The sequence below is a fragment of the Misgurnus anguillicaudatus genome, chromosome 23 (genome assembly GCF_027580225.2).
Source record: "Misgurnus anguillicaudatus chromosome 23, ASM2758022v2, whole genome shotgun sequence".
Lineage (NCBI taxonomy): Eukaryota > Metazoa > Chordata > Actinopteri > Cypriniformes > Cobitidae > Misgurnus > Misgurnus anguillicaudatus.
The window spans coordinates 14562734-14589518 of record NC_073359.2 but is presented as its reverse complement, the minus strand read 5'-3'; the positions used below and the strand labels follow the sequence as shown (position 1 = coordinate 14589518).

The following is a 26785-nucleotide window of genomic DNA, read 5'->3' as shown; positions in this document are numbered from 1 at the left end:
GTGCTGAACACTCACTGTCACTCAAATGGTAGATAGAGGCATTTTAATAAAAAAAGACAAAAATACCTACTAACCCACTACTCTCTTTATGGTAGAGTGCATCACCATAAAATCATATTGAAAGCAGAACTGAGATTCAGTGAACACATTGTTAATAAGGTGGTGTTGTTGTTTTTTTGATCGCTTACTTATAAAAATAAACAATGCATAATGTCAAAAATAAATCTTCTGATGGAAACTTTCACCTAAACTGATTAGGGTTAAAAGTTTTTTGTAATTGTGCATTTGGTTTTTAAGAAAGAATGTTTTGATTTCTGATGTCCTGTGACCTTTTTTGTCCCTGTAGTGAGAGATGATAGCACGCCCATAGACTACTCGGAGGACTCCACAAGAGAATCTGTCCCACCTCAGCCTATCCATGTTGATACAGATCAGCACTCATTTCATACAGCTGAGCCGTACCCTTGTGTTTCTGAATGTTCTGTTCAGGACCAACCTTTAGCCATATCAGCCAATGAAAATCAAAAAGAATTAGATTTTAAGGCTCTCAGTGAAGCAATTTCCCAGTTCAAGGCATCCAGGATGCTAGAAAAATCTGATGCAGGTGAAATATTACAATGTTCCTTTAAAGTCGATCCTCATCAGAGCTTTCTGAGTCACATTGATTTGACTGGTTCTTGTCATCAGTACTCCTCTCAGAACAATGATTTGTCTAATACTGCTGTTAAGACCCTAGTGTCTAATACTTCAAATCCAATCCAGTCAGTCAGAGACTGCAGTGAGCTCAGCCCCATTCTGGAATCGGGCATTACAGCATTTACTGATGCTCAAACGAGCTGCACTTCAGTTTATGAAAATACAGAAGCTGTGTCTTCTGCTACACCTCCTGTTAAAGTCAACGATGAAATGCAAGAAGTCACAGCATGTAGCAGTAAACCAACATCCATGGCTGAGTCTATCACGGATGCTGAGAACATCAGCAATATGTCTGACCATTTCAAACCCTGGGAGAACTTGAGCTCCATCAAACGCACAATGGACACTGAGTCAGGCACAACGAATAATGGGACCAAATGTGACAGTGGCCAAGAATCCAATGAAAGAACCATGATGGAACAGGACAACACCAGTTACTCTGAACCACCTAATAGGGACAACCATGGGAGAAATGGTCTCTTTCTCACACCTAGCAATACTGGATATGGCATGGATCATTTTAATTCATTGAGCCACATGGCGTTGCAGCAAAGTAGCTTCATCTCAGCACAACACAGATCCATGGTTGTGAACTCCCCCAGGTTTATATGTCATAATGGTGCTATTGGACATCCTCTTTTGAACTGCAACATTCCCAACACCCTTGGAGTTGTCGGACCTCCAGTCTTGAGAGGACTCTTACCAAATCATAACATGCAAATGGCATGGAACAGTTTAACACAAGGGCCGGCATCAGTCTTCTGGGGTGCTCAGCCTGGTGTGAATGTACAGCAGATGCAAAGAGCTCAGTTTATCCAGACTTGGCATGGAAATTCCGGACTCCAAGGAAACGGTTATCATTCCAATAGGGGAGGCTTCGGTGGCTGGTGAACCATAAAAATGCTTGTAGATAGTTTTCATAATGTTTAGTATAACCGAAACACTGTCTTTTTTGTATAATGAGAACATAACAAAACATTTCCAGGTTTTTTACAGGCTCAAGCTGATTTTTTTGGAGATCAATATATTTTGCAAGCTACAGCATGTTCGTCAATCTGATATATTGGTTATTTTTGCCTTTATAGAAACACTGCAGCCAAGTCACTTTATAGTCCTGGTTTTAATTTTATTTTTATAATAACGCTGTAAACTTGCATTAAACTAAAATTTGACATTGGTTTTCAAGTTATGTCTGTCTGTCTTCTGCCAATACATTTGTTAAGCCAAAACAGAATGAGTTCTAGTAAGCACGTGATTTATGAAGTAATTTTTGCCATACATTTTAAATTGTAATACTTTTAATTCACATGTACATATTGGAAAACAGAAATTCACATCCAAGTACATTTATAAGCTTATACTGAGTCAACTTGCAAGTTGATTCAAATCAGCCACAAAGCCAACCCCCCACACAAAAAAATTACACTAAATATGATAAAATTACCATCTTAAGCATTTCATCACCTAAATTCTCATCAGTTAGCAGTGCTAATACAAAGTCAGTCTAGTGTCTGTTCTTCGGGAAGTTTTTTTTGATCCTCCACAGAAATGTTTGATAAAGTGCTGAGTTCACCTTCTCTTTTAAAGAGAGCATAATCTTACACAGGCCGAAAAGGGGGCAAGTTTTTGTGTGTTTGAAGTAAAGGGTTAAAACTGCTTTCAATCTCCCTTTGTTTCTGCAGTAGACCCTGTAATAAAAAATATAAATTACATATTAATCCTAACCACATAAGAACAAATACTTTTTACTCTAACAGATTAAGCAAGCAATGTATTAATCAGGTCTGACTAATAATACAGACATCCAATAGTCATTGATGAGACACAATTCATTAATCTGACCTTTTGTATATTTGTTTTATGAGCAGCTATTAAAGAAGAGTGAAAAAAATCACAACTGCTAAACGGTGCATTTAATGTCAGGCAAGTAAAACATGGTATTGTTAACAGGAGAATAGACTTTAATTTGAGGTTGGAGCATCACCTGTCTCAGTTCTGACAGACCCTTTAGTATGGCTTGTTGCCTTTCAGTGCTTTTATGTGATGGGTCTTGCTGGACCAGAGGTGTTGCCTGTCTGCTTTTGCTCCCTACAAAACAGAGTTAACATTTTTCTTAAATCAGTAGTACAAACGTATTGCAAATAAACTTTGTGTTTGACTGCAATGCTGTTGGCTGCAGTTTGTTTACCTATGTTTAACCTCTGTTTGGTTTCATGTGTGGAGGGTCTGGAGAGCGAAGCCATAGGGTCCATATGGTAAACCTCATCTGATCGTACATATGGCACATAGTCTAATGAAGGAGGACAGCCTGTGTCCTCCGCATATTTCTCTATCATGTAATGGGTGGACTGCTTGGGAAGGTTCTTCACAGCAGGAACAGAAGGAGAGCGCCCTCTACTGACACAAGAGGAGAGCCCTTTATAATAATGAGTTAAAGCAAAATGACATACAAACAAGAACATAACATTGTTTGATTTGATTAAAATATCAAAAGCCTGTTTCACACATTTGCTGCACACAAGGAACAAAAGCCCCATGCTTTCACAGGACGAGTTTTTGCAGGAAGTGTTTTAAGTCTGCAATAAAATCCGACTAAAAAGGTTTGTGCTGTCAGGTCCATTGATGTACGGACAATTTAATATGTAATATCAAATATGCTTAAAAATAAATTAACAAATATTGCAGTGTAAGGAATATAGCGCAAAAGATGTCCTGCAACAGATGAAATTTGGAGATGCAGTGCAAGAAGGCACAATTTTAAAACAAACTAAAATTATAACAATAAGACTATAATTTTAAACATGTCATTGCACAGAAGTATGATAATAAAGATATCCTATAAATTTTTATTCCCTACCATACGAAACATGACTGTTGATTAAACTGGAAACGTTTTTCAAAACTTGTAGTTAGAAGTGTCATTCTACTCTTTAGTCAGTTGTACAGTTGTTTTTTGGGTTGTAATGTCTTGAGTCTCTTATCCACACATTCATTGTTCCAGTGAGATTGTAAGATTGTGTCAAACCCTGACAAAAGGTGACATGGCTGGATCCACAGGGAACCATTTACAAAAAACATTTAAATCCTGTTAAATTAACATCTGAAACCGCTCTCAAAGAATTCACATCTACCCTAGAAAACCACTCCATGGTTCCATATATGGAATGCTACATACACAAAGTATCTGAATCTGGTCTTGTTTGGTGTCATATGAAGTGTTTTCAATGTAAGTGGTATTTGGTTTATTAATATTACAACAGAATTCAATGTTAAAGTGTAACAATACATTAAGCAAACTTAGTGTTGATAGACACCTCCCCTCTCAGACCTAAACCAATCACCCCACTGTATGCAAATTAAGAAAAGCCCTGTATTTACAGCAACCAATCAGTACCAAATTCCTATATGCTTTGTTCTCTCTGGATATTTAAGGAAAAGTTTGTAAATGATTCAGGGGGGTTTTCTATATCTAGAAATGCACCCCCATGATGCTGTATCTTTAACACAGCATCATGTATTTCATTTTACTTTGAGGAATCTGTAGCCGGATCTTCATCATTTGCCAGGTATGCAGTATTCTCATTTGGTTACATTTGTTTCTTTCTGTTTTAATTGGATTGTCAATTGACTTTGAATTATGACCTTCCTCCCTGGCTAATAAATTGTGTTTTTGGATTTATTTTGTGTTGCTAATGACATGACTAGTAAATTACTTGTTACCACAATGACTGAAATCAGGCTAGTACCGGACTAAAATCCCAATCTAGATGGCATAGTGGTATATCAGCGGAGGTTTTCGGAGATCCGACTAGCACTTGGTGTTAGTTTAAGTTAAATTAGATGCGTGGAGGCTAATAGTGTATTTCCTGTTAAGACTTACATAATTGCTGTCTGACCACTCTAAATCAGATGAGGCTCAACCTCGGTTATTTCAATATTATTCTATCTAAGTTGCATAGTAAATTATGGCACGAGTATACAAAGCTATCATTGGAGAAGACGGTCAGTTTTGTTTTATGATTGTGGTCGTGAACCTTTGGTTAGAAATAACTTTTGTAATAATTAAGTTGCACCTTTATGGGGATTAAATAAATTATGTTCAGAGATAAACAGGTCCGGGGATTGCTATAGACGGTTTCAACAGTAACAACATAACAAGCGGCTTTCGTGCACTGAAAAAAATGATTCATTGAACTCAATAAATTGCCCCAAGGTAAGTGGTTGCAATCAATTTATTTAAGCTACATTTAAACAAAAAAGATTAGTAAAGTAAAACAAAATATAAAACTTTTGTAGCTTAAATAAATTGATTGCAAGCACTTACCTTAAAAAAATTTATTAAATTCAATGAATCATTTTTTTCAGTGTGGTCAACACGTAACTTCCGGTAAACTCAAACAACACGTAGCTTAAACAACACGATAGATTACATAGGAAACCAAAACATTTCAGTTTAGCAACTCAGACCATTAAACAAACAGAAACCGGAAGTAAAGTTCGACCAGACGCGTATCACGTTACCGCACGTGCGTCCGATGAAACCGGCGGACTAGGCGGTTGCCTAGGGTGACAAATGTTCGCTATGGTGCGGCGGGGTGGAGTTCCGTTACATTAATCAAGTTTTCAACTGCTGGCGCGTTGATCTAAAATAAGTTTAATTAGCTACATTCGGTGGTGTTTCTACGCTACTGTCAAATGGTAATAATTATTGAATATATTATATATATAAAAAAAGTTTATATGGCACGTTCGAAGTCTCGCGAGACGTTGGAGAGGCTGCGTGCGGTGCAAGAGATGAGCGCGCGTAGATGAAAGGAGCAGAGGAAGGCATGTGCGTTGTGCGAGTTTTCGGAGGCAGATCACGCGTTCCTCAAGTTCTCTCTGTTTTCAATCCAAGAGGTCAAAAATAATAGGTTCCTCAAGTTCTCTCTGTTTTCAATCCAAGAGGTCAAAAATAATAGTTTCATAATGCGATGCATGTTGTGTGCACCAAAACGAAACTGACATCTCAGCGTACAGAAATTCAAGCTCCAGCCTGAAACAATATGTAGCGGTAAGTTATGTCTATTTGAACACTATTAAAGGTAGGGTAACAGATTTGATCCTGAAACATTTTTTGTTATGCTGGTTAAAAGTCTCCTTACATCCTGATAGCAATCACTGTGTTAAGTTGTTTAAATGTATTTGTAGAAATTTATGTCATCTGTGAAAGGCGTAGGACCAAAAAATGTTCAACCAATCATAGATTTCGGTCCGAACGGACGTTTCCATTTTTGTCCCTCATACGTAAGCATAATTTGAATGCCCACCGCGCAGCGAGTCCACGCAGACACCATACGTCATCGGCGCGTTCACGTGCGCTCACCTCCTGCCTGTAAACAGTGAGAACAGCAAACTTTTCTGCTAAATTGACAACCTACACAGGAGGCACAAAACTAAAAGCATCTTTTATAACAACAACAGCAAAAACTGCCTGGATCAGCAAGAGCAAAAACCCAAATGAACATCGGTAACTTTACTGCTTACCACGAGATGCAAACAGCTGCAGGACGCAAAGGGTCTGAAAGAGTCGTTGCACAGTTTATTTTGGTAAGGTAGGTACGCGATATGTTTGTATTGAGATGGATTCAGATATTCTACTTTGATGAAACATTGTGTTGCTTATGAAATTTGTGTTCGTTTACGGATTAGCGTAACGATATAGTTACTACGTCTACACAACCGAACGTGTGCTTAAACTAATTCAGATGTAAACCAGTTGTTTGGTTATTTTGGCAGTGTTATTCGACTTTGTACTGCAAAGTTGTCTCACTGCTGAATGAGACATGAGATGTGACCGTCTGATCTGTGCGTGTTCATGTGTTTTGGAAGAGGCGTGACTTTGGATGGCGGTTTGACTTGAGGGTGGGATCGGGATTTCATTGCTAGGCGGCTACCGTTAGCATTTTTCAAAATGTGTTACCCTACCTTTAATGGATAGTTTGGTAACTATGGGCACTTTATTGTAATACTATTTCACACACTCTCCGAGTGTTTTGTCATATGCACTCTTGTGCAAGAAAATCATTTAACCTTAGGAACAACACAGGTTCACATCTTTCTGCACATTTCCATATCCTTTCCTCACAAAACGAATCAAAATGAAAAGCATAATGTGACGTCTTGCATTTACACAAATCCGGACACCTCACTAAAGTGTAGAAAATACATCAAATAAAAACAGGATTGTATTTTGTTTAAATCTTTCCTAAAGAATGTATATAATTTAGGGCTGTCAAAAGATTAATCGCGATTAATCGCATCCAAAATAAAAGTTTGTGTTTACATAACATATGTGTGTGTACTGTGTGTAAATATTATGTATATATAAATACACACACATTCAGGTATATATTTAAGAAATATTTGCATTTAAATACTGTATATACATTTATATAATTTATATTATATATAAATATAAATATTTGATATATAAATATAACAAATTTTTCTTAAATATATACATGATTGTGTGTGTTTTTATATAATAATAATAATAATTATACACCGTACACACACATATGTTATGTAAACACAAACTTTTATTTTGGATGTAATTAATCGCGATTAATCTTTTGACAGCCCTAATATAATTATAAAATAAAAAATAAAGTATGTTTTTACAGAAACATGTATTATATATTATAATAAATGTATTGTTGATTTGCAAAAACAGATAAGTTCCATATGAAATTCTAAAATCAGCATTTTTATAAAGCTCCAGTTTATGTTCAGTAATGAAAATAACCTATTCATATAAAAACATGATAACAAACAGACACACACATTATTACACACACGCTGCAGATGCTGACAAGTTTGTGTGGTGAACGTGAAAATAAAGACACCATTAACTGTCAGAAAAAAAAACATCTGTGTGTGTTTGAGATTTTCTATCAAAAAATCTCAAACATAACCTCTAGCAGCGACCAAGCCTGGTTCAATTGTGATTGTGGGCCTGCATAATTATTAAATATTAATAAACAGCTGGTGCGTGAGTCCAAAGCGACATGTGTAGCCGAACAAACGGATGTAATACCAAGTAGGGCCAAATGAGAATAACCAAACATCCACCCAAATTCTGTAATTGTTAATGGTAATGATCAATCCGATTTGTATTAATTGTATCTTTTGGAGTCAGATAAAACTACCTAAATTACGTAACAACAAAGCGTCATCAGTAAGCACCGGAAAAGACCGGACACGCTAGAATCCTTCGCCATGCCAATTGGTTTCCGCCATTGGGCCAACGGATGGATGGGTATTAAAATAATGTTCCCCTTACAAGATCATAAATTAAATCTGAATGCAGAGGTAAATGGTATTTCATCTGATTTCTTATATTCATCCACTGGCTCACATCTGGGATATGGAATGGTCTATGTTTGAATCTTGTTTTATGAATAATGTTATGTATGGATTATGAATGGCCGAATTTTCTATCTGCCCAACAAGTTTACACATCATTCACCCTGAACACTGAGTTCCACAGGGCTAAGCCCCCGACTTTATGCACACATCACACATTTGCCAACCCATCCACAACTCTACACTATTGTTAAATATGCGGATGATAAAACAATCATTGGGCTCATATAGGGCCCTATAAAATCCGTTTTATTTTTTCCCAAATTCCGTTTTTTTCCCCAAATTCCGTTTTTTCCGTTTTAATTTTTGCTAATTCCGTTTTTTCCGTTTTAATTTTTTATTTTTTACCCTTTACTGTTATTTTATTCGTAAAAAGAGTGTGCCTTTAATGTTAATGATTAAAATGTACACAAATAAAATAGGAATGACCTTAAATTTATTGAGGTAACATTTTTTTTCCACATTTTTACTCAGTACTCTTCAGAACAAATACTGCATGATGCAACTGCACTTTAAGTACTTAAAGTAACAACTTAATATTCATGTTTATAAACTTTAAACAGTCCAGAAAAATACATTATATAAGTTTAAATAAAAGTGCTCCATTTGCTTTTTCTTTCAAGTAAAAAAATAGGACAAAAAAGAAAACTCTCAATTTCAAAGATATACATAAGTACTTTTTTCCATACAGTAGATTAAAGTGCATCAAAAACGAGGCAAAATACAGCAAGTACTTCCTGGGTAATGAAATTAAAGTTGAAGTATTCCAAGTAAAACTAGTTAAACATTTGTGAGCTAACTTTCTTCATTTAAGCGTCCCACCTATCACAGACATCACCATTGAAATACATGATTGCCAGCCTCTTTGTGTTTAGTTCAGTGAGTGTTTCTCTCTTGTCTGTGAGAAGAGTTTTGTATTTGCTGAAGCTCCGCTCACAGTCAACTGAGCTGACTGGGAAGTAGATGAAGGCCAAAGCCACCTCTGCAACTCTTGGGAATCTTGCACTCAAGCCTCTCCATTAGTTTGCAAGCTCCATATCAGTTGGCAGGGGGTCCCTGGAAACACATTGCTGATAGGCCAACCACTGCTCCGTGAGCTCTGCTGATGGGTTAGCCAGGGGCTTCAGTGTTGAGTAGGCTTCAATCTGCTTTTGCATTGCTGGAGCCTGTCTGGGATCAAACACCCTGACCAACCTGTACACATCTCTGGCTGGATGTGTGTCCCAGTGCTTTGAGAACTTTGTGAAAGCCAAATGAAAAGCATCATGGAGATTGTCCAGCACGTCTTTCTTCTCTCGGAAACTCATTTTTCTCAGTAGCTCATCTGTTTTGGGCCCATAACCACATGTTTTTGCTGTTCTATTAACTAGGTAGGACCCAAGATCCTCCATTACATTGTATGCAGACACTGCTGTGGGTCTGTGGGTTCCTTCCAGGATGGTCAGGGCTGTCATCAGTTTAGAGCAAGTCTCTGAGATGAAGGTTAACTTGAGAGTGAGGTTCTCCACCTTCTCCTCTGTTTCCAACTGGCTGAGGATGTTTTTGACTGCCATGGCTGTTGACTCCTCTGACAAGAAGAACTGTTTGTAAAGGTGAACATGCTCTGCATGGTACTTGACAGCCTCAAACCAACTATTCCACACTCAAAAAAATGAACTTTCGCCTTTGTCAGTTTTACTTAATCTTTTTATATTGTGATTACTTAAAAAAATTAATTTAACAACGTGAACTTAATTTAATTGAGTTTATTCAACAAAAAGGTGTGTCTTGTCAGCTTTACTTAAAAATTATTTGTTCAGCCAACATAACATTGTTGTGTAAAATTAACAGATTAATAAAACCAATACAGACTGGCATCTCATTGGCTAATGATGTTGCAGTGTATTATGGGTAATTGTTGTTGTTCTGCCACCCTCTTGCAGAAGTGTAGCATCATTAGATAGCTACCTGTGGCCAACTATGAGTGAATTAACTTGTTCTGATATATTATTAGAACAAAAACAAAGAAATTAATGGTTTGAAATGTAACATTTCATTTCAAATATATTTGTGATGTACTTGATAAGTTATAATTAAGAGGCTTATATGATTAGTTGTATTAAGCAGCTGCATTATGATTGATTGGTTGATTGATTCAGTGTTAAGGAGTTATTAGATAAAAGGGGTGGAGTTTATAAAATGGCATTATTCAAATTTTTTGTCATCATTAATTAATTTTTTTATGTACAATCAACTCAACTGTTGTTTGTTAAGTTTACTTAATCTTCTTTTGTTAAATGAACTTAATTATTTAAGTTTACTTAACAAATTATGTGGAACCTGTTGACAAAATATTTTTAAGTAAATCCAACATTTCATTTTTTTGAGTGTACCGAGTACACACAGCCTCAGGAGGAACCTTGGCCTGCACAGCCTCCTTGTTGATGAGGAAGGCCACCCATCTTCGCTTTCTGGCAGGCTTTTTGAAAAACACAGATCTCATCCATGTGACAAGTGAGGTAGCATCTGAGAAATATTTGTAATGCTGCCAGGTCTCACCCACCAGATTTATGATGTGGCAGAGGCAGGTAACATGGACGCTGTTCGGCATCAGTCCTTTCAGGACCTCCCTGTATGCTTTCAGACAGTATGCAGCATTATCTGTAACCACTGCCCTGGCATCATTAAGATCTAGAGCGTTGCTGTGGAGGGAGGCTAGTATTTCTTGGGAAACTGTTGAATAGTTGCATCTTTCCATGAAGACGACATCCACAAGAAAATATTGTTTTTCAACTCCTGTGATGAATTAAGGAAAAAAAAACATTAGCTGTAGTTCTAAATGTCCATTTAATTTTTTTTCATTCATATTAATTAAAAGGCAACAGTGACTGCACTGACATGATTTTGAGTTAATTATTTTATTTTGGACATGTACATGTAGTAGTAGTAGTGGTAATAATAATATTAATAATAATAAAAAATCAGTTAAAAAAAATGAGAAAGGAGATCATGGCCATTATTTCCAACTGTATTACATGTCCAAAAAAAGAGTAATAAAAAGTAACTAAGTTTATTTTTAACTGGTATATTCGAATTAATCATTTTAAATCTGATTTAATGTGCATGTCAACCAGATTTCCCCGTGGGCATCAGTTGTTTTCTAATTCTGACACAGCTATAAATCATTATGTATTTTGAATAACCTACAGTATATTCACTTATCCCATTACATAGTTGCAATGGTATGTTATTAATGACTGAATACAAAAAAATATAAAAGGGTGCATCAGTTGCATTCACACATGTCTATATTAACTAAGTGTTCGGTATGCTGTTAAATTCACACTAACTTACCAATGACGATGTTTAGGACGCTGCAGTCTCATCCACAACAATGGAGTACTTTTTCCCACAGATCTTTTTTAGCACAGAGGAGATATGTTGCTCAAACACTCGGGGTAAATGAAGTTGGCGAAGGCTGCTTACACTTTCAGGTAGAGCTCCTCCCTGTTTGCAGTGCTTCTTTAGAAACGGACGCAGTTTTGTCATCTTTTCTAGAGGGATGTCAGCCTCATTACACACAGCGACAAAATCCTCAACAAACTCTTTCCTTGCGTCTGAAGATTTAAATGCAACCGCAGTAATGCACGTCTGTATGGACGTGGTGGCCTTGCTAGCGGTTTTGTGCTTCTCCTTGTTTTTCACGTGAGTTTTTGATAACAGGTGGTCAGTGCATGTATCTTTGCGCTTCCAGTCAATGGAATGTTGACAAAATTTACAAAACAGCAATTCTCCGGTCACATAAAAGTCATGTGGAAACTGTTCGGCTCGGAACTGAGGGCTTAGCGTCGCATTTCTTAATTTTTTAGCAGACGAAATTACAGCAGCGGAGAGCCGCTTCGCCATGGTTGCAGTGTTATGAAGGGGGAAGGGTAACTGAAATGACGGGAGGGGGTGTGTCACCCAGATGTGCTTCCCCGGTCTGCATTTTCCTCAGACTTACGTTCTTCTCCCACACAAAAACAGAATTTTATTTTAAATATGTGAAATTCCGCGTTAATACTAAATTCCGTGTTAATTTGCCAATTCCGCGATTCCGTCCGCGATTCCGTGATCGCGGAAATTATAGGGCCCTACTCATATCTGACAACAGTCACACCATATACAGGGAGGTGGTTCAAACTTGGAAAAGTGGTACACTGCACAAATACCATCCTTTTGGTCTTGAGTACCAAAAAGACCAAGGAGCTTATTCTTGATTTTAGGACTATCAAGAAGCCCATACACAGTCTTATCTATATGAACACTCAAGGGGGTCGCACACCGGCCGCGCAGCTCAGCGTCGCCCTGCGTCGAGTCACGTCTAGGACAACTCTGAGGTATCGTAAACCAGAACTGCACATTAAATAGCGCAAGCTTCGTCAGGTAGCGTCTACTTCAAAATGCAAATTATACGTTAGTAGCCAATAGAGTGCCGAAGTAATGGCGTCACTTTGTAGGCTAAAACGCGGAAGTGAGTTAGCATTTTAGCACTACCGGTTCCCTCGCCCTGAAGTCCATAGACATTATATACATAGACACCTCGTAGACTGAGCTGCCTATTGGAGCTGACGTATCGCGCGGCCGCCATCTTGGATGGGTCTCCAGTGCGCTCCCTTGCATTTATTTCTAATGAGGAATAATCATAACTCCTCTAATTTTTACCGGATCTTCACACGGTTTGAGTTGTTATAAGCGGCAGAGATTTAGTTATGATACAGGACGCTGTCACACATTGAAAAATACTGCTTTCATGCTAAAATACTTTGTATTATGCTCTTTAAGTATGGCATATTTACAGAGGCAGACACTATGTAGAAAGTATTTTACTTTCTACATAAAAGTAAATTTTCAAGTATCTGTATTTTATCAGTGTTTTTCTTTAGAAAACTTATATTCCAAAGCATATTATCATAATTTTTACTCCACTGCATTTCATAATTTCAAGTTTTTGGTTTATATTTAAGTACATTAAACATCTACTTTTTTTACTTTAACTTAAAAAGTACTTTAGTACACAATTTTTATTTCATTTTTACGTAATTAGGTATTTTATGTAATTAGGTATTACATTTTATATTTTAATATGAATGAATTGAGAATGAATTGGCTGTGAGAATTTTCATTCCAAATAGCGGCCGCGCTACTGAAGTGCCATCTAGTGGCTGTTGCTAAAAACGAGTTTCCCCTCTTGTTCTTCTATACTCTTTGCAGAGCTTTGACGACTCTGTCACAACAAAACCATCCCGTTTTATAGCAACTTCCCATTGCCTCCTCATGCCTGTATCACTGGGAAACCTTCAAATGTGAAGAAAAAACAGCGAGAGATCATGAGAGAGAGTACCAGTTCCTGCTGAACATTGACATAATATTATAAATAATAACGTAAAATAACCAAAATGATTGTTCAATCTTGTGAAATGTAATCCCATGTGATCTGGAATTAATGTTGCGCCGGTTATTGCAACCGTAAGCTGCACAAAATACGGCCATAGTATGGCTTTCTTTCCGTTAACTCCCATTGACTCTGGTGCTAGCGTACAGTGAGGAGACCCATCCAATATGTCGCCGACGCTTGATGCGTTCCAGCACGTCATGAGGTGTCTGCGTGTATAATGTCTATGCTGAAGTCTATGGGTTTTTTGAATGGGTTTTTGCTAAATCGCCTGAAATAAGGTCTGTGGTTAACAAAGCCTCTAAATATTTTCACGTTTTGTTCTATGACATAAAATACACCAGTTATAATCTGCTTGTGATTTTTTTAAACTTTATTGTGTCTTAAAAACGGTGGTTGCTAACAAGTTGCTAATAGGGACTACATCCTTGGCGGGGAGTTTAGACGTCATCATGACAGGAAATCTGTCACTAGCCTTTCAGCCTCACGTTCTCAGAAGTTTACCTTTCAGTTAATATACATAACGTTATATATTTAGTCTTTTCAAATTGTAGTTTTTCCAAATATTGTTGTACTGTGGAGAGACTGTAGTTTGACATGTTTTGTTTTGTCCGGAGATGCAACCACAAGTCGTTGATGAAAGATGCTCGTTTACCGTCCGATGTTCAGTGATTGGAACATTTTGTTAACTTTTGTTTAATTCCCAGAGAACACGCTGATATCTATAGCTTGAATGCACTGTAAGTCACTTGTCTAACAAATACCAAAAATTAAATGTTAAACTATTGTATACTATTGTAACTATACACCAGTCAGCTCACAGTAATGTGAGATAAAATTTACTACACAGGCTCTCACATTGGGGCTTGTGGATTACCAGGTAAAAATATATAGAAAATGTGAACAAAATTAGTATATATGCTTTATTTAGGGAACATATATGGTTTAATTAATATATTGTATTGAAGCATTGATGCTATTGGACAGTGGCGTAATAGCACTTTTGGGAGTACTTCGACTCGCCTGAAAAGTCCGCTCCCCTTCTCCCTCTCATAATGGGAGAGGGAGGGTGTTAGTGCGCCGAGTCGAAGTACTCCCAAAAGTGCTATTATGCCATACAATATAGTTCCTCTTTTAAATCCGCTTAGAAAAGCACTACGTTTTATTTTGTACCACCAAACTTGCTCGTTATAACTACTCGTCTTAAATAGGAAAAACGTTGATGTGTTTGGTCACTTCTAACTTTATCTCTAAATGGTACCATTGAATGAATGGGGCTAAGCTAAATGCTATCGAAGCATCACAGCGCGCTCCATCGCTTACTTGCACGCACACAGATGATAGAGGGATGTATCAACAATTCTTAGTTAAGGTAATAACATATTTTAATATTGAAAATGAGTAGACTATTCCTTTAATCACAAAGAAAATAATATTAAGGTTTATATAAACTAACAAAATAATAAACTAATAAATAAATAAAACATCAACAAAAAATCTCAAAGAGGCACGCGTAAACAAAATTTTTAACATTTTTGGAAATAATGAATGGGCAATATTTCTCATGAAAAAGTGGATAAGTGTCCATAAACAGCGCAGATCATAATGAGCAGTTTTGTGGTGTTTTTTAAATAAAGGTTGAGGAAGCTTGATGATGACGTTGATCCGTGCGCTGTAGTCCGTTTATAGCATACCGTTAGCATTTTATATCTGACGGCTTTATTTAGGCTTCAAAATGTATACATTTTCGATTAACTTATAAAGATTATCTTGATAGACAAAACGTGTAAGGTTCATAACTCTTTGTTGAACACAGATCTTATTTTTTGCGATTTTCCAAAAGTCTATGGGGAAAATGAATGGCTTTTTGATCGAGGGAACCCATGCGCTGCTAACTTCCGGGTTGGCCTACAAACAGTGTTAATTTCGTTGACGAAGACGATGACGAAAAATATTCGTCAACAAACCTTTTTCACGGACGAAAACTAAATAAAAACTAAATAAAATCATATATGATGACGAAGACTGTAACGAAATATAACTGACACTTTAGTCAACGAGTAAAAATAAGACGAAAATGTTAGGGAGGGACGAATGGAGAAGAGATCCAATCAGAGCTACTCATTTTGTAGGACAGTTGGGAAGAAATCCAATCAGAGCGAGTCTTTGAGGGTAGGTTGATCTATGCAGCAGCAGGCAGCAAAGGCATTTTAAAAAGCCTGCGGCAAAGTTCGTTTTCACAACAGGTTGTTTACATTATATTTAGTTGTACAGTCTTAGTACCCAGCTTTGGCTGATTTCAGTTGACTACGCTCGTTAGCAACATGCTAACGTTTTGCAGTGCACCCGGTCCGAAGACATGTCTCATTAACAACAAAAATGTCAGAGCTAACCTCTAATCTGGTCACACTTCAAATATGACAAGACGACAGCCTGTAAAGACGACTCATCCAGAAATACATGCGAAGGTAAACAAACACGCTAAGGTTATTTTATCAGATAAACCACTGTGTTTTCGCTAAACTTGGTATAACATAGAAACGAAAGGAATACACATCTGAACTGTATTGATTGTATTGGGTTGTCTGAATTAATACTGAGTATAAATATTCAGTGTCCTCAAATTGAATGAAATGTGTAACGTTACTATTATAGTAGATGTTGTGGTTTTACATGACTGGACAAAGTGCGTGCGTAAGTGCGGGTGTGTGTCTCTGTTTGTGTGTCTGCGTGCGTGTGTGTTTGTGTGTGCATGTCATTTAGGGACAATGCATATCTTTTTCAGGGACCATGTATATTTTTAGGTAGAGCGGGCCTTATGCTTATTTTATGTGATATTATCTTTTGTGAAAAAGCCACGGTCAGTTTTTTTGACATTAAGAATAAAATAAAATACGTGTTTTCTATAACAACCATTAAATCTGTGTCTGTATTGCATATTCAAACCTTAATACCATTCCATAAAAGAGTAAAAAACTAAACTAGACTAAGACTAAAACTCTTATGATATTTCGTCGACTAAAACTAGACTAAGACTAAAAGATTTCAGATGACTAAAATAAGACTAAAACTAAATGGTGTGTTATTCAAAAGACTAAGACTAAATCAGAATTTGCTGCTAAAATTAACACTGCCTACAAAGTGACGTCATGACTTCGTCACTCTATGTTAATCGTTAATGATTTGGGACAAATATGATGTTATTTAATGTTAAACTGTCTGATTGGCTCTCTGTGGCGCGACAGGGATTTGAGCAATTTCCTGAGTCGTAGCTGGGCCGGTGTGCGTATACTCATAGAAAGCAATGTGTTCGAGTTTTTTAGAACCTATTTACATTTTTAAATAAATGATTTTTAAATACTAAACAGAATACTGTACATTTGGTTAAAATACCTTAATATATGGTAGACAAGATCCAAGGTATACATCAAGGTATATTACTAATAGGCCAGAGAGGTATACATCTGGAGTATTCTGTCAAAGCTTTAGTGATCACTGTATTATAGCCTGTGTCCGCAAGGGCTCCACCATTAGAAATCCCCCGGTGTTTGTTTTTAAACGCTGTTTGAAAAAGATGAACAGGGTTTTTTGAATGACCTGGTTGTTATGGACTGGTAAAGAATTGGGCTTATTCCTGATGTTGATGAGGCGTGGGCAAACTTTAAATCCATGTTCAGTAGTGTTCTGAACAAACATGCCCCTTTTAAAAAGTTTAGAGTAAAAAATCGTCTCAGCCCTTGGTTCAGTCCAGATTTGTCCGAGCTTATTCGCCAAAAACACACCTTATGGTGCAGAGCAAAGACTTCTAAGAATATCTCTGACTGGCAATCATACAGGGCTATGCAAAATAAATGCACTCAGTCTATTAGACAGGCAAAATTGAGTTATTTCAAGCACCACCTGAATGTTAATGGTTCTGATCCCCGAAAATTTTGGAATACCATCAAAACAATGGAAAATGAGAACATCACCTCCCGTTTGCCCACTGTAATTAAACATGATGGTGTTGTTATCACAGATAAATCCAAAATGGTTAATCGGTTTAATCAACATTTTGTTAATGCTGGCTGTACTTATGAGAATAGTTCTGATATCTCTACTTGCTCCTCTGCCAATTTGTCAACTGCTAGGCATTCATTTGTCTCAGATTCTCCTTCCTTTTTCTTTAAGTCTATACAAGATATTGATGTACTTGAGGAATTTTAGCCTGGATATTCATAAATCCGCTGGATTGGATGAATTAGATTCATTATTTTTAAAGAAATCAGCATATATTATTGTAGCACCTATTACTTGCATTTTTTATCTTTCACTCCATACTGGTGTTTTCCCGAGGGATTGGAAATCTGCTGCTGTAACCCCACTTTTCAAAGGGGGTGATAACTTAGATTTAAACTGCTATAGACCTATTTCCATTTTGCCCTGTCTCTCTAAAATATTAGATAAGTTGGTTAATAAGCAGTTTACGCATCATTTAGAGACTCTTAATGTTTTTAATTAGTTTCAGTCTAGTTTCAGACCCGGTCATAGTTGTATCACTGCTACACTTAAGGTTGCCAATGACATCATATGCGCCATCGACAATAAAGAATATTGTGTAGCTGCATTCGTTGATCTGGCCAAGGCCTTTGACTCGGTGGACCATGATATATTGCAGGATAGACTACGAGAGTAGTAAATATGCGATACATACTGTCAAAATGATTGATGATGATGACCTTTGACCTTAGGGGGGGTAACCTTTGACCTTAAAACAGTGTTTCTCAAACTTTTTCAGCCCAAGGACCACTTTATCTTCCAATTTTTTTCTGAGGACCACCTAACAGAATCCAACTCTAACACGCCCCCAAAAAACAACAAAATAGGAAGGATAAGCTAAATTTAAGTTTAATATGCAACTGTTTCAAGTCAAAAACTAATTTTTTAAACACAAATGCAATGCTATGTTCAGAAATTATTATAACAAGTAAATGTGAAATGAGTTACAGCTTAATATGAAAAACAAACTGCACATATGAACAAAACTGCAATTAAACATAGTATAACAGCCTAGGTTCCACTTAATGTCATTCCAAAGAGCCCTTAGTTTAAAACTGAAGTGGTGGGTATATGAAGTCTATGGTTGTAAGAATAAAATGCTGAAGAAAAATTAGGGATCGACCGATATGGATTTTTTTGTGCCGATGCCGATCTTTTTCCATCAGCTTTAGCCGATGACCGATACAGGCTGCCGATTTTCTTTAGCCGATATTTGGAGCCGATACTGCTTTTTCTCATTCAGTTTATATCATAAAAATGACACAATGATAAAACCAAATGTTACAGCTCTTAATTTAAAAAAGGAACATTTATTGAACTATATTTAACAAATAGTAAAAACAGGTGAGGTAGAACAAGTAAGAAAATTCAGTGCTGCTTAAAATACATAAATACAATAATAATTACACCATTGCACACAGTAGCAGCAACCAAGCAGCATAACAAGGGGAACACTTTACTTTATCCATGAAAGTAACCAACTATTTACAACCTATTTAATGCTTAGGTCTAAGTCTAAATAAGAAGACAAGGAAAATGTAAACAGCAATACTGATCAAAAAACAACTTAAAAAGAATTCTCACACACCCTAGTGCCCTATAATAAATGCGAGGGATAGTTAGTTTGCCTCAGCTCGCTTAAAACGCATAAAACTGAACAAATACATGAGGATTTGTGTACGGACTTCGGTCAGATAGTAGAGCGCGTGCACGTGGGAGAGGTGCAGTCAGTGAGACATGGATGAGAGAGTGCATGTATCTTTGCGCTCCCAGCAAACAGAAATGTTGACAAAACTTACAAAAAAACACTTCTCCGGTCACATAAAAGTAATGTGGGAACTGTTTGGAACTAAGTGCTTTGGGTCGAATTTCTTATTTTTTTCGCTGACGAAAATTCCGCGAAACTCCGCGTTAACAACCAAACGTATGCAACCATGAACTGCGCTCTCCACAATGACGAGAAACTATCAGCAATGGATATTAATTTTTAGCCTTTTACTACTACATATATTTATGGAGATGAAAATTAAAAACCAAGCATGTCCAGCTATGATCAGCTGTTCGGCTTATGACCTGCGTTCGCTTGCGGCATTATTAGCACGCGTCGCGTCCAAACGTCAGACTGGTGGTCGCTGAATAAAACTCCTATAAATACCACGAAATCACGGAACAACGTCAGCATTATTTAATCCTATGACCAGTGTTCGTAACAGCTGCCGTATGCATACGGTTAGCCTAAAGGCTATTTGAAGCTCCCTAAATACAATGGCAAGCAGTTTTATAGGCATTCGCGTTTTCCATTATGACCACCAAACTTTCTTAGCTATGATTGCACGCACATATAGAGCAACGTGCTTACACTTTCAAAGTATATGGCAATATTTCAGTCAAACAGTTAAAAGATGCTTTGAAGTTTCAAACTTACCAGAGCAGGCTTGGAGCGCTCCGCTCTGCTAGTGGGGGGAGGGGCAATGCACGGGCTGCAGGCAGCCTCCAGGAACACAGAGCTGCCTGTGGGCGCCTGTCTGTAATTAATGCCGGGGAAAAGCTATCGGCGAACGCAAGCCGCGAATCGGCCGATGCCGATACACCTAAAACCTGCTAAAATCGGCCCGATGTATCGGCCGGCCGATATATCGGTCGATCACTAAAAAAAATGTTCCCCTTAATGTCCAAAATCACTGAAATTACAGGGATTTTACACATGAAACAAAAATAAGTACATTACAAAACTAATAGATCTGTGGATTTTAGCTGCTTTCAGTTGACGCTTGATCCTTCTTTTGACTCCTCAATGGTTTAGCCACCGATCCATTTTTACGTTATTAAAACAGAAAGGCAAGAACTGATATCACAGTTTTGCAAGTGCATTAAAAATCTACTTAAATAAGTGTTGATTGTATAAACACTTGCCTAGTTTAGGTCATCTTTTGGCGGACCACTTGGAGGGTTTGGCGGACCACTAGTGGTCCGCGGACCACACTTTGAGAATTACTGCCTTAAAATGATTGATGATGGCCTTTGACCTTGGGGGGGTAACCTTTGACCCCAAAATGATTGATGACGACCTTTGACCTTAGAGAGGGGACTAACCTTTGACCTCTGGGGGAGGGATGACCTTTGACCAGACCGCCCATGTCGTGAACTTTTGACCAGACCGCCTGCGAAGCATTGAACTTTTAACCGGAAAGCGTTGACATGTTTATGACCTGGGTTAACTCCAGGGGCATGATAAATCACCAATGACCGGGGTATCTCCCAGGGGCATGATAAATCATCAGTGACCGGGGTTAGCTCCGGGGGCACAATAAATCATCATGTCTTCCTACGATGAAACAATAAAAACAGTGTTTACGCAGGTGGTCATCGTTAAAACCGCATTCCGTGCTCCCATCATAAATTATATAAGGTGGGGCCACAATATAATAAAAGCCGGGAAAATACCACAGTTACGAAAATCACAAACATGGATACGCCATGCAGCTCAAGCAGTACTCCGACGAGTGAATGGCAAATTGACTTGAATCATCTTGGTATGGCTCCGAAAAAACCGCGCGGGCATATCTGCCTGACAAAGTTTCTTCATGAAAATAAGAACATCGTTGCTGACGAAATTTTGCTCGAAAGTAACATAGTCGTCGGTTACAAGTTTAACAAAGAGACTCGTACTGTAATACTCTACAACGCTGAGAAAAAAGGTGAATATACACCAGGACTGGACTCACGCATAGTTTTCGGTGACAAGGACTGGACGTTGTTTTACAACAATGTCTGGAAAGATCTGAATGATTGTCGCGAAGAACCATTGTACATCGCAGAATGGGATGCCATAACGCCCAAAGGACGGTACAGAGTGGTGGGCGACCATTCTAAAAAGAGGCCGGGAGACATCTACTTTGTCTTCTGCAAAGACAACACAAAGCTTCGCGAGCCACTGGTGGGGGTTCTACGCGACAAACACCACAGTCTCTATGAGATGCCATTTTTGTTCAAGTGGCGCGATCTGCGAGGCATGGAAAACGTTTTTTCAACCATAAACAAAATGTTCAAGTGGTGCGACATGCATGATGGGTATTGCAGAGTTAAAGTACAGCTGTTTCACCCCGAGAAGTGCTCACGCAGCCAATACTCTCTCGGTCCGTCTCCGCCCATTAACTACGCCCATTCGTCACGACAGCTATAAGGCAGTAGGTGGGTCCGTCTTCGCCAGCAATGTCTCAACACAGCGATTCAGATAACATGTCTGAGCCTTCTCTCTACATCGATGACGACTCTTACGACGATAACGCCAACCAACACTTACCTGACGACGACGACGACCCTACTGAGGAGGGGCTAAGACGTCTAAAAGAACTGTACGCTAATGCTACCGATAACGCACTCGATAGCACAGATGGCTGCTTTACAGACGTCGGATTAAAAATCATTAAAGGAATGATCGGAGTGCTGCTAAACCACCTCGTCCACAACAAGATCAAGCAAGAGTGTCTGGGGTGCGAGATAAACCACCCTAGTCAGCGTCGACATTCCTGTCTGTATGAACCGCCCTCATACTTTTTCGACGTACACTTTGGAGAGTTTGCAGACAAGCTGTTTCAACCCATCCTACATCCCATCGTCAACTACGCTCTACAGCGCAGCGGGCTAAAGGCTAATCCTCGGGCTATTCAAGGAGCCGCAGGAGCTATTCTCCATGAGTTAAAAGACGAACCGAACATCATCTCGAAACTAGAAGAAATCTCAGAAAACCTGCAGGGTGACGACACAGACGCCCTAATTTTTGACATCGTCGATTTCTGGAAAACGAACGCCGTTAAAGAGTAGCCATCAAAAGATGGGGAACTTCTGCAGACCACGAATCATCATACCCTCTTTGTTTAAAGGGTATTACAAAAGGCAGCTGATGGACTTGATGCATAAGGCGATCGAGACGAAAAATTATTCGACCACAGAAAGCGTTCGTCTTTCAAATTTCAAGGAAAAAATGGCTGTTGTGAGAGGACTGTCAAATTCATGGGGACAATATGAGTAACTTCTGCATTAAAGACCGAGTGTCGGTCTGTGCTAGCCTCAGAAAAGTTTTGGACTTTGTGTGTAATTGTAGAGATGAGATGGGTATAACAGAAATCATGACTATGTGTACATATGTATCTGAGATCTGTCGGGCCCTGATTTCAAAAGATGAGAAACACGAGATTGGCAAAATTGTAGAAACTCTGGTCGACAACATGCTCGACCGAAACATGATGTCTTGCGTACATTTTCTCGACTGGCTGGATATAATATAAAGTCATATCAAATGTCACTATCTATCCTACATGTTATCATTCGATTTGTAATCATCATCATGTAACCCCTTTTATATACTTATGTAATCATTTATTTTAACATCTGTCATATGTAACCCCTTTTATATACTTATGTAACCATTTTTAAACGCCTATGTAATCATTTAAATAAAGTCTGAAGCATAAAACTTTTGTCATCCATTCTTTGCGAGCGGGGAATAAGCTAACATGGCAGAGCTCATGAAGAAAGCATATTACACACCGTCTAACCCCGGATCGTTAGGAGGTAAAAAACGTTTAAAAGACGCAGTTTTAAAGGACACGGGCGTTCGACTTACCGATCAACAGGTTTTAGAGTGGCTGTCAGGGGAGGACGCCTACACATTACATAGAACCGCTCCTATAAAATACAAATGCAATAGAGTCGTCGTTTACGGCGTGGATACACAGTTCCAGGCGGATCTCGTCGACATGTCCACTTATTCCGCAGATAATGATAATATAAAATTTTTACTGACTTGCATAGATGTGTTTAGTAAATACGCGTGGACGCGAGTGCTAAAGAATAAGAGCGGGGCGGAGGTTACTAGAGCCTTTGAATCTATACTCAACGAGGGGCGTGTTCCACAGAAATTGCAGACGGACCAGGGCAAGGAATTTTTTAATAAGCATTTTCAAGATTTGATGAAAAAGCACGACATTTACCATTTCGCAACCACCACCGATTTGAAAGCGAGCGTAGAGAGATTTAACAGGACATTGAAAAGCAGGATGTGGCGGCTTTTAAAGGCCACTAATTCACGTCGATACATCAATGTTTTACAAGACATTACGCAAGGATACAACACCGGTTATCACAGGAGTATTAAAATGCGACCGGTCGATGTCAATAAGGAAAACGAACCCCTGGTGTTTCAAAACCTGTACGCCGGTATGAAGAACGAGACACGGTCGTTTAAATTTAAAGTAGGCGATGTTGTGAGAATTTCTAAAGTCAGAGGCACTTTCGCCAAAGGTTACGAGCAGAACTACACAGAAGAATTTTTCACCGTGGCCGCACGTGTGCCGAGACAGCCTCCGGTCTACAGACTTTCCGATTATGATGGCGAAATCATCGACGGTGTTTTTTACGAAGAAGAGCTACAAAAAATTATCGTGTGCAAAGACAAGTCGTTTAAGGTAGAAAAGATTTTAGGGGAGAAAAAACAAGGCCGAAATACGCTTTAGTCAAATGGTTAGGTTGGCCCGCTAAATTTAATAGCTACGTAGACAAAAAAGCCCTGGTGGACTTGCAACCGTCTTAAAAACGCGTTGATCACGAAACGCCAAACCATTTGAACCAAAAGCTACCATGGACGACGACGGCTTCTATGTCACACTACCGTGCAACGCTTCTTTGTCAGTTTACACTGACAATCGAATATCTAGCTACAGAACAAAACTAGCGATGCCTATCGACTTGAAAGGACGATGGACAGTCGGACTGTGCGAGATTGAATACCCTAGAAGCTGGTACAACTTTAACCAGGAAGACGGCGCTTTTTTGCTAAACATGTACCCCGGCCGTGAGATAGATGCAACCCAAAATCCCGACAACCCTAAGGTTGACCAACTATCGAGATGACTTGTTTCAAAGGATTTAAATATACACCCCCGGTACTACGGTAATGTTCAGACAGTGATTAAAGCGATCAACGCGGCGCTAACTTCATCAGGGTTACTGGCTCTCGATCATATATGATATGTGAAACGCTTACGTAGGAATGAAAAATATGATAAGGATAAAATGAATATGTGCGTCCAGACTTGTAATTCTTTTGCATGCTTTTTCAATTAATGAGATTATGGTGTATTTAAATAAAGACTCAAAGACATTCTATGTTTACTGTTTTTATTATAAAAATCTACAATTGTACATTAAAGGGCGTGTTGCAGGTTAACCACCACTGTCGATTAATGGGTACATAAATCACTCAAGATATGTGTATAATTTTTAAAATGTCTCAAAAATGGTCTTAAAGACCACTTTTTTTACGTTTTTGGTATTAACGGTTTTTTTTACGCAATTCTGCGATGACGTCCCGTTGGGAAGAAGTGGAGAAGCCTCAGCCAGAGCCATAGAGATAGATGAGACATTTATTGCTGTTTATTACTTACGTATATAATTTGGAAATCATATATACATCGTAGGAAATATATAATGTGTTATACTGCAAAGTTACCATGCTAATTATTATTTATGATATATGTGGAGATAAATAAAACTTCGCAAATCTGCTGATTTGATCCATTCATGTCCTGACCACCAGGCTAGAGATTTTTAAACATTCTTAATCCACACTTACTAGTCTATCAAATAATATCTCAAATATATTGTTTTGTGAAATAAAAGGATGCTTTGTTATATTGTTTATGCGATTATAACGAATCACACGATCATTTTATACGCAGCAGCAGTCAGCAGCTGCAGCACACTCGGATCCGACCGCATACATAACAGGCGTTCGGCGGCTTTTTACATCACGACAGACCGCCAGACGTTGTTAACTCGAAATGTATAACTATTATCAGATCGGCCCACCGGGAAAGTCCCGATTGCCATTCCGCTACTGGCTGTAAGAAAGTGAGTGCGTTTGGGTCGCTGGTCCCCGCGAACAGATGTGACGTGCTTCACTCACCTTCCAGGATTAGAGACATGCTGCCAAAACCGTTTGTGCTGAAGATCGCATAAAGTTACACCCATTTCAGGCAGGATCATGGACCCCCTCAAGCCAACATGCACGAGTATGTTAATTGTTTGTTTACTTTCACGAAGATATGCTAACGTTATGCTATCTGGCTGTCTGCCTATCTCTCTATACTAGCCTATCCATCTGTCTGTCTATCTATCTGTCTATCTATCTGTCTATCTATCTATCTATCTATCTATCTATCTATCTATCTATCTATCTATCTATCTAAAATCTGCGTTATCAGAACTGTACTTTACTCGTCTTTCTATAGTCATAAATTCTCTCCCCAGCGTGACGTCATACAGTGCGTTGTGGGGGAAAGGAGAATCATTGCAAACCGCTGTACTTTTTCATACTTTTTCGGGTTTTGTGATACCCAACAACATAAAATACAATGGATTACAGTTTAAATGTTTATTATCAACAAGCAAACTGCACAAATTCGTTGAAAAATTTAACCTGCAAAATGCCCTTTAAAATTCCATCCATGTTCTTCGTTCGATAGAAGGCGATTTAAACATTAATTCTGAAACATCGGATCGAGGCGTAGACGCGTGTAAACGTTTCATAGCTTTTTTAGAACGAGTTATCGTAGAGGTAGACCGCGAAGGCGTTCCTCTTAAGGAATGAATCGCTCGTCTAACATGTTGACTCGGAACTGTAGAAAACGGTATGTTTAATTCGGCAAAGGCTTGTAGAAACTTGTTCCATCCCAACGGTCTTTGCTCGTCTCTGACCTTTTGGGGATTAGTGACGCTTTTTATCAAATCGAGCATGTGTGAACCTGGAATAGCGCGTCCCGACGTGTTCCACGCAGACAAATCTTTAGCTTTGGTCATTTTTTCTAATATGTACCGACTGTTTTTCACGCTTCTAGAGGGCACGTTCTTCACCACTTCGTCAGCAACAGCGTCCATCGCTGCATCGTCTTTGTCGTCTTTGCGATCGTCGATGGCGCTGGTGGTTTGCGGTAAGGACAGCGTTAAAGCGGCGCTCTCTTGGTCCCCTTGTTTAACGGCCGCTAAATACCTCGTCAGGATGTTGGAGTAAAGTTTGACTTTCTCATATTGATCCAAATCAGACCTTAGTAAAATGTTTCTTATGGAAGCGTCCAGATCATTTTCGACGACTTGCTGAATGTTCTCTTGAAAGTTTTCAGATTTTTTTTTCCGCTTTTCTGTTTTTCAGCTTGCGATAGTCTTTGGGTCTAA

General features: G+C 38.4%; 2 protein-coding genes across 6 annotated transcripts in view; one reads left to right on the top strand and one right to left on the bottom strand.

Annotated features, from left to right (window-relative positions):
* The window catches only part of tasora (transcription activation suppressor a), a 102874-nt gene extending 100999 nt beyond the window's left edge, over window positions 1-1875 (top strand). For 2 of the 3 annotated variants that reach the window (XM_055217555.2, XM_055217556.2), the window contains exon 23: window positions 347-1875. In XM_055217555.2, the coding sequence (XP_055073530.2) occupies window positions 347-1587 (1241 nt within the window). In that variant the 3' untranslated portion in view covers window positions 1588-1875. The remainder of the gene's footprint in view (window positions 1-346) is intronic. The other variant, XM_055217557.2, reaches the window with a different exon arrangement.
* Window positions 1876-1976: 101 nt separating this feature from the next.
* The window catches only part of ccdc66 (coiled-coil domain containing 66), a 132824-nt gene continuing 108015 nt past the window's right edge, over window positions 1977-26785 (bottom strand). For 2 of the 3 annotated variants that reach the window (XM_055217558.2, XM_055217561.2), the window contains exons 17-19: window positions 2885-3093; window positions 2681-2784; window positions 1977-2384 (exon numbers count right to left, since the gene is read on the bottom strand). In XM_055217558.2, coding sequence (XP_055073533.2) covers window positions 2295-2384; window positions 2681-2784; window positions 2885-3093 — 403 coding nt within the window. In that variant the 3' untranslated portion in view covers window positions 1977-2294. The remainder of the gene's footprint in view (window positions 2385-2680; window positions 2785-2884; window positions 3094-26785) is intronic. The other variant, XM_055217559.2, reaches the window with a different exon arrangement.